General features: G+C 22.2%; 1 protein-coding gene across 2 annotated transcripts in view; it reads right to left on the bottom strand.

Moving 5' to 3' along the window:
* Positions 1-9,136, bottom strand: part of LOC117167907 (LIM domain-containing protein jub) — a 68,849-nt gene that overhangs the window by 10,936 nt on the left and 48,777 nt on the right. For both annotated transcript variants that reach the window (XM_033353148.1, XM_033353149.1), the window contains exons 5-7: positions 7,293-7,462; positions 4,014-4,076; positions 3,735-3,917 (exon numbers count right to left, since the gene is read on the bottom strand). In XM_033353148.1, coding sequence (XP_033209039.1) covers positions 3,735-3,917; positions 4,014-4,076; positions 7,293-7,462 — 416 coding nt within the window. The remainder of the gene's footprint in view (positions 1-3,734; positions 3,918-4,013; positions 4,077-7,292; positions 7,463-9,136) is intronic.

Here is a 9,136-nt window from a genome sequence, read left to right as displayed (position 1 = left end):
TTTATTTATAAAAAAAGTTCTTAGGTTTAAAAAAAACATTCAGTGAACTGAAAAAGTGAGGTCGGTAATATAGGTATTTAGCTGTGTCACATGCCCTTAAAAAGCTATATATATAAAAATCAAATGACCATCAGGGGTATACGGGCGAGTAGGGGGCGCCATGTTTTTATCAACTGATATTTCTAATGCATTGTGACTCTCTACTTCTCTCTGATTAGGTCATATTTTTGAAATTATTTAAATCTTTGGGAAATCATTGATTTCTTTGTAAAATCATTTAAATCTGTCAAAAATCTTTGCGAAATATTTGAAATTTTTTACATCTTTGGGAAATCATTGTAATGTCGATGAAATCTTTGGAAACTTTTACGAAATATTTGAAATAATCTTGCAATATCTGTAAAAATATTGGAATCTTTGATCAATCATTGATAAATGATTGATGTTTTTGTGAAATGTTTGCAACATTTTTCTGAAATCTTCAGAAATCTACAAAATATTAATAAACTCTTTTGAAATATTTGGTAATATTTATGAAATTATTGAAATCTTTTGGAAATATTTGATTTCTTTGTAAAATCTGTAAAATCTATCCGAAATCTTTGCGATATATTTGAATTCTTTGATATCTTTAAGAAATCATTGAAATTTTTGTGAAATGTGCAAAATATTTTTGATATATTTTATAATATTTGTGAAATTATTGAAATCTTTTGGAAATCATTGATTTATTTGCAAAATCTTTTAAATCTAATAAAAATCTTTTCGAAATATTTGAAATCTTTGATACCTTAAGATATTATTGAAATCTTTAGTAAATCTTTGGAAACCTTTGCAAAGAAAACTTTCGAATTTCGGAAATATTTTTGAAATATTTGAAATATTCTTTCTTAATATTTGGTAATATTTGTGAAATTATTCAAATCTTTTGGAAATCGTTGATTTCTTTTTAAAATCTTTGATATCTTTAAGAAATCATTGGAATCTTTGTGGAATATGCAAAATATTTCTGAACAATTTTATTGTATTTCTGAAATTCTTTAAATATTTGGGAAATCATTTAAATCTTTCAAAAATCCTTGGAAACCTTTGCAAAGAAAATGTTCAAATTGTTTAAATATTTGGTAATATTTGTGAAATTATTTGAATATTTTGGAAATCATTGATTTTTTGTCAAATCTTTAAAATCTATCAAAAATCTTTGCAAAATATTTGAAATCTTTGATATCTTTCGGAAATATTTTTAAATATACCTGCAATATTTGGTAATATTTGTAAAAATATTGAAATCATTGAAATCTTTGATAAATCATTGAAGTGTTTGTGAAATTTTTGCAAAATTTTTCTGAAATCTTCCGATATCTGCAAAAAAATTAATAAAATCCTTGAAATCTTACCAAAATCTTTGCAAAATATTTAAAAGCTTTGATATCTTTAGTAAATCATCGAAATCTTTGGGAAATATTTTAAATCTTTATGAAATCCATGGAAACCTTTACAAAGAAAACTTTCAAATTTTTGAAATATTTAGTAATATTTTTGAAATTATTGAAATCTATTAAAAATATTTGCGAAATCTTTGGGAAATCATTGCAATATTTATGAAATCTTTGGAAATCATTGCGAAATATTTGACATATTCTGGCAACATTTGATAACAGTTGTAAAAATATTGAAATCTTTGATAAATCATTGAAGTGTGTGAAATATTTTCAAAGTTTTTCTGAAATCTGCGAAATATTAATATTTTTTAAAAAATATTTAGTAATATTTCTGAAATTATTGAAATCTTTTGGAAAGCTTTGATATCTTTAAGAAATCATTGGAATCTTTATGAAATCTTTGGAAACCTTTGCAAAGAAAATTTTCAAAGTTTTGAAATATTTGATAATATTTGTGAAATTATTGAAATCTTTGTAAAATCATTGATTACTTTGTAAAATCTTTTGAATCTATCCAAAATCTTTGCAAAATATTGAAAATATTCCTGCAATATTTAGCAATATTGATAAAAATATTGATTTTGAAATATTTGGCAATATTTGTGAAATTATTGAAATATTTGCAAAGATAACTTTCAAATTTTTGAAATATTTAATAATATTTGATAAATCATTGAAATCTTTATAAAATCCTTGGAAACCTTTGCGAAGAAAAGTAAAATTTTTTGTAATATTTTGGAAATTATTGAAATCTTTCGGAAATCATTGATTTATTTGTAAAATCTTTTTAAATATATTCAAAATCTTTGGGAAATCATTGCAATGGTTATGAAATCTGCAAAATATTAATAATTTTTAAAAAAATATTTGGCAATATTTGTGAAATTATTAAAATCTTTTGGAAAGCTTTGATTTCTTTAAGAAATCATTGGAATTTTTATGAAATCTTTGGAAACCTTTACAAAGAAAACTTTCAAATTTCTGAAATATTTGATAATATTTGTGAAATTATTGAAATATTTGCAAAGAAAATTTTCAAATTTTTGGTAATATTTTGGAAATTATTGAAATCTTTGTAAAACCATTGATTACTTTGTAAAATCTTTTGAATCTATCCAAAATCTTTGCAAAATATTGAAAATATTCCTGCAATATTTAGTAATATTGATAAAAATATTGATTTTGAAATATTTGGCAATATTTGTGAAATTATTGAAATATTTGCAAAGATAACTTTCAAATTTTTGAAATATTTAATAATATTTGATAAATCATTGAAATCTTTATGAAATCCTTGGAAACCTTTGCGAAGAAAACAAAAAATTTTTGTAATATTTTGGAAATTATTGAAATCTTTCGGAAATCATTGATTTATTTGTAAAATCTTTTTAAATATATTCAAAATCTTTGGGAAATCATTGCAATGTTTATGAAATCTGCAAAATATTAATAATTTTTAAAAAAATATTTGGCAATATTTGTGAAATTATTAAAATCTTTTGGAAAGCTTTGATGTCTTTAAGAAATCATTGGAATTTTTATGAAATCTTTGGAAACCTTTACAAAGAAAACTTTCAAATTTCTGAAATATTTTATAATATTTGATAAATCATTTAAATCTTTATGAAATCCTTGGAAACCTTTGCGAAGAAAACTAAAATTTTTTGTAATATTTTGAAAATTATTGAAATCTTTCGGAAATCATTGATTTATTTGTAAAATCTTTTTAAATATATTCAAAATCTTTGGGAAATCATTGCAATGTTTATGAAATCTGCAAAATATTAATAATTTTTAAAAAAATATTTGGTAATATTTGTGAAATTATTAAAATCTTTTGGAAAGCTTTGATGTCTTTAAGAAATCATTGGAATTTTTATGAAATCTTTGGAAACCTTTACAAAGAAAACTTTCAAATTTTTAAAATATTTGATAATATTTGTGAAATTATTGAAATATTTGCAAAGAAAACTTTCAAATTTTTGGTAATATTTTGGAAATTATTGAAATCTTTGTAAAATCTTTTGAATCTATCCAAAATTATTGCAAAATATTGAAAATATACATGTAATATTTAGTAATATTGATAAAAATATTGATTTTGAAATATTTGGTAATATTTGTGAAATTATTGGAAATATTTGTGAAATATTTGGCAATATGAATTGTGTACCTCTATTTATTATTTATGTACAATTTTTCTTTAGTATAATTTTTATTAATACTATGATTCTGGATTTAATATTTAAAAAAACTCCGGCCGAAAATGTAGATAAAGAGCAAAATATTTACCTCAACAGGTGTAATTCCTTTGCCACAAGAGGCGCATTTTGGTGCAAACATCCTGTGATAATCATTGACACAATATATTTTATTGTCCACATCTACCGTAAAAGGCACGCCGTCAAGACATTCATTGCAAACGCAGCACCTAAAGCACCCCGGATGATAGGATTTTCCCATTGCTTGTAATATCTGAAAATTAAGTTTAAACAGGACAACAAAAGTTTCACGAGTAAACTAGACAAAATTTAATAATAAAACCGGTTTAATTTCACAAGAATTATTTACCATTTCCATAATAAGATGACCGCAAATCGCACACTTTTCGGCAGTTTGTTGAAATCCAGAATACTGAAAATCAAAACGAGAATCATTAATAAATGCTTTTCATTCATGCATAATGTCTAAAGGCCTCGGACACAAATTAAAAATAAATAAATAAGTGTTCTTTATTCTATAAATGATCAAAATTCCTATTTATTTATCGTCAATTTTCCCCTTTCATTGCGTATTAAATTAATAGATTAAGTCTAGATGAAGAAACAATCTTTCATGGTTAAAAATTTTATTATTTGGTTCAAAATTAAATTATTTTGTTGAAAATTTAATAGTTTTCTTAATTTCATACTTTTTGATTGAAAATTTAACTCCTTGGTTGAAAATCTTTTTTTTTTGTATGTTAAAATTATTTTTTTTTTTATTGGAAAATTTAAGCTATTTGCTGAAAATTCAACTGTTTTATCAAAAATTTGTCTCTTTGGTTGAAGATTCATAATTTTAGTTGAAAATTCGTTTTCTTTTGTTAAATTTTTTTTTTAATGTATATTTTTTTCAACCAAAGATTTAACTATTTTGTTGAAAATTCAACCGAATGGTGACAGTTAATCTACTTTAGTTGAGGACTCAAACATTTTGTTGAAAATTCGTATTTTTTGGTCAATTCCAACTCATTTTAATTAATAAACAAGACTTTTTTGTTAAAATATCAACTGTTACATTTTTAGTAATAGTTGAAAACATTTTTTTTTAAATTGAAAATTTAAGTAATTTTTTGAAAATTCAATTGTTTTATAGAATGTTGAAATATCAACTATTACATTTTTCGTAAAAAATTCAACTGTTTTATAGAAAATTCGTCTTTTTGGTTTAAGTTTCATAATTTTAATTGAAAATCCGTTTTTTTGTGAATTATTTTTTTTTAACTAAAAATTTGACTATTTTATTGAAAATTCAAATTTTTCAAGTTGAAAAATCAACCGTATAATGAAAATTAATCTGTTTTACTTGAGGGTTCAAGTATTTTGTCGAAAATTTGCCTTTCTTGATCAAATCCAATGGTTTTTAATTGACATAAAAATATTTTTGGTTAAATATCAACTATTACAATTTTCGTGAAAAAATCATCTTTTTCGATTGAGAATTGAACTCCTTGATTGAAAGTGAAACTAGTTCATTAAATATTAATTTTTTAAATTAAAGATTCACTAATTTGTTGAAAATTTGACTGATCGGTTGTAAATGAACTATTTTTAAATTCATATTCTCAAGTTGAAAATTCAACTGTTTTTTAGAAAATGCGTCTTTTTTGGTTGAAGATTCATAATTTTAGTAGAAAATTCGTTTTTTTATCAACAATTAAAAAAAAATTTTTTTACTGAATATTTGACTATTTTGTTTGAAAATTCATATTTTCGAGTTAAAAATTCAACCAATCGGAGAAAATTAATCTGTTTTAGTTGAGGATTCAAGTATTTTGTTGAAAATTCGTCTTTGTTGGTCAAATTCAATCGTTTTTAATTGATATAAAAATATTTTTTTTGCTGAAATATAAACTAGTATAATTTTTTTTTTAAAAATTCCTCTTTTTAGATTGAAAAATCAAAACTTTGAATAAAAGTTAAACCGATCAAATCGACTTTAGTTGAAAATTCGTTTTTTTGTTGTAAAATGATAATTTTTTAAAGTAAGAATTTGGCTTTTTTGTCGAAAATTAAAGAGTTTTATAGAAAATTCGTCGTTTTTGCTTAAAAATTTGATAAAAATTAAACCATTTGGTTCAAAATTCAGTTTTTTTTTTAGTTTAAATTTTGTTCTTCTCAATAAAAACTTAAGAATTCCATGATTAGTTAAAAATTAATTCTTTATGTAAAAATTAAACTATTTTATTAAAAAAAAATGTTGTTGAAAAAAATATAAACTAAAAAATAATAAAATAAAATTTGGAAACACATGGCATCCATTTATTAAAGTATTTAGTTGAAAATTTATGTAATTTGTTGAAAATTCGGCTTTTTTGGCGAAAAATTAATCTTCTTGGTTGAAAATTCAACTATTTTGTTAAAAATTCGGCTTTTTTGGCGAAAAATTAATCTTCTTGGTTGAAAATTCAACTATTTTATTAAAAATTTATGTATTTTGTCGAAAAATCCACAATCTTATAGAAAATTCGTCATTTTGGCTGAAAAATTTATCGATTTAATATCAAATTCAACGATTTAGTTCAAAATTGTGTTTTTTATTTATTTAAATTTTATTCTTCTCAATGAAAACTTAGGAACTCCATTTTTCGTTCAACATTGATCTTTTTTTATTCGAAATTTCAGCCATCTTTTTCAAAAATTCAACCATATTATTTTTAAAATATTTAAATGAAAAAAATATAAACTAAAAAATAATAAAATAAAATTTGGTAATGCATTAGATCCATTCGTCAAATTTTTTAGTTGAAAATTTACATAATTTCTTAAAGATTCGGCGTTTTTGGCCATAAATTAAATTATTTTATTAAAAATTGATGCATTTTCTACAAAATTTGTTTTCTTCAGCAGAAAATAATTTTTTTTTTGTATTGTTAAAAATCAATTATTTTATTAAAATATCGATTATTATACTTTTCGTGGAAAATTAATCTTTCTATGTTAAATATAATAAATATATTATTAGAATATTATGAATAAATTATTATATATATTATCGGGTTGAAAATTCAACTATGTGGTACAAAATTAAATTGTTTTGTAGAGAATTAGCTTTTTTATTGATAATTAACTTTGCTCAATGAAATTTTTACTACTCTAATTCTGGTTAAAAAATTATCCGTTTTAATTTAACAATTAAACTGTTACGTTACAAAATTTTTTAAACGAAAAAATATAAACTAAAAATTAATCAAATAAAATTTGACAACATCACATCCATAGTTTAAAATATTAAATAGAAAATGTTATGTAAGTTGTTAAAAATTCGTGTTATTTGCTAGAAAATTAATCGTCAAAATTGAAAATTCAACTATTTCGTTAAAATTTGACGTAATTTGTTGAAAATTTGCCTTTATTATGGAAAATTAATTTTCTTAGTTGACAATTCAACTATTAAGTTTAAAGTTTCAGTATTTTGTTTAAAATTCATTTTTTTTTCTCTTGAAAATTGGTCTTTTTTATTTGAAAACAGTGTATTTAGTGTAATTTTTTTTCGAAATAATAGAAAAATAGTGTCACAAAAAAAAAAGTGATTATAAAAATTCAATTTAAAAATGGTAAATATGCTAATATATTTTGGCAGACTTACAAGATAATCCTCTTCGCAATAAACTTTTCCGTGAACATTGTAAAAAGCTTTTCCACGTAAGGCTCTCCCACAGGAACAGCAAATAAAACAGTTGGTGTGATAAAGGTTCCCCATTGCTTGACAAGCCTGTCCGGCTCCAGTCACTTTATCAGAACACGTGTGACAAATACCTGAGAGAGAGAGAGAGAAAAATCATATTTTTAATTGTAAGAAAACGCAGTTAAATTTGTGCTATAATTCTTTTATTTTATCGACAGGGTTGTCACAAAATCCAAAAATAAAAATTTCCTGACATTCCGAATTTCACAGAACTCTAGTGAATTCAAGACATTTTTAGACAATAATGTATAATCATAATTCTAGAGAATTTAAGAGAAGGCAAGAAAATTTCAAAGATCAGTAATTTAAAGAAAATTGAGAAAGTTGAATAGCAATGTGATAAATTAAGCCATAGTTAGTCGCTAAAATGGTAGAAAATTATATTAAATTTAAAAGAATTTTTGTGATTTTAGTGGTCAGTATTATGCTTTTCAGAATAAAAAAAAAAAAGATTAATTTTCTATCAAAAAAGATAAATTTCGAGCCAAATCGTTCCATTTTTAACCAAAAGATGATTTTTTTTACGAAAATAAAAATTTTCTACAAAAAGACGGATTTTCAACAAAAAAGTGGAATTTTCAATTTAAAAAAAAAAAACAATTTTTATTAGCCAAGAATGAAGAAAAATGTTTAAACTTTTCAAGCCAAAAAGACGAACTTCCTACCGAACAGTTGCTTAAAAAAAAAAATTGATTTTCAACCACATATTTGGATTTTTTACAAAAATAGTTTAATTTTCAACCAAAAAGTATTATTTTTTAACAAAAATATTGCATTTTCCACAAAGTAGATAGATTTTTTAACTAATCAGTTGAATTTTTAACTGAAAAGAAGAATTATCGACCAAGAAGATTAATTTTCTATCAAAAAGGGCGAATTTTTAATCAAATACTTCCATTTTCAACCAAAGAAATGAATTTTCAAACAGGAAGTTTAATTTTCTACAAATAAAAGTTTAAATTTTTTAAAAAGTGTAGAATTTTCAAGTCAAAAATATGAATTTTCCACAAAACAGTTCATTTTCAACAAAAATATTGAATTACCATCAAAGGAGATACATTTTTAACCAAATAGTTGAATTTTTAACTAGAAAGAAGAATTTTCACTGAAGATTAATTTTCTACCAAAAAAGACGAATTTTTAACGAAATAGATTAATATTTAACTAATAAAGGTGAGTTTTCAAGTAAGTATTTAATATTCTACCAGAAAAGTACAAATTTCAACTAAATACACGAATTTTGAACCAAATAGTACAAGTTACCACTAAACAATATTTTTTAATAAAACAAAAGCATTAGATTATCAGATATTAAAAATTAATAAAGTTTTAAAAGATTAATTTTCAATAAAAATGGAATATTTCGATTTTCAGTTTAGAAATTAATATTCAAACTCACTAAAAAAAAATATTTTCGAACAAATATTTAAACTGTTAACAAAAAAGACGAATCTTCAACTAAAAAGGATAAATTCTCAACGAAAAATGTATTAGGTTATACTTCAACAACAAAAATATTTTCATTTTAAATAAAAAACAATTGAACTCAAGCAAAAAGGATAGATTTTCAAGAAATAATTGAATCTTCAGCCAAAACTTATTCATTAAAAAGAAAAAAAAACTGAACTCAAATTTTCGACCAAAGTGGTTTATTTTAAACTTAACTGATAATATTCATTTAAAGTGATAAATATTTATTTAACTGAAATAGTTATTTTTTCAAAAAAAAAAAAAAAAAAAAAAAA

This window comes from Belonocnema kinseyi, chromosome 2 (genome assembly GCF_010883055.1).
Source record: "Belonocnema kinseyi isolate 2016_QV_RU_SX_M_011 chromosome 2, B_treatae_v1, whole genome shotgun sequence".
Taxonomy (NCBI): Eukaryota; Metazoa; Arthropoda; class Insecta; order Hymenoptera; family Cynipidae; genus Belonocnema; species Belonocnema kinseyi.
The sequence above is the reverse complement of the archived record's forward strand: the minus strand, read 5'-3'. Positions and strand labels throughout refer to the sequence as shown.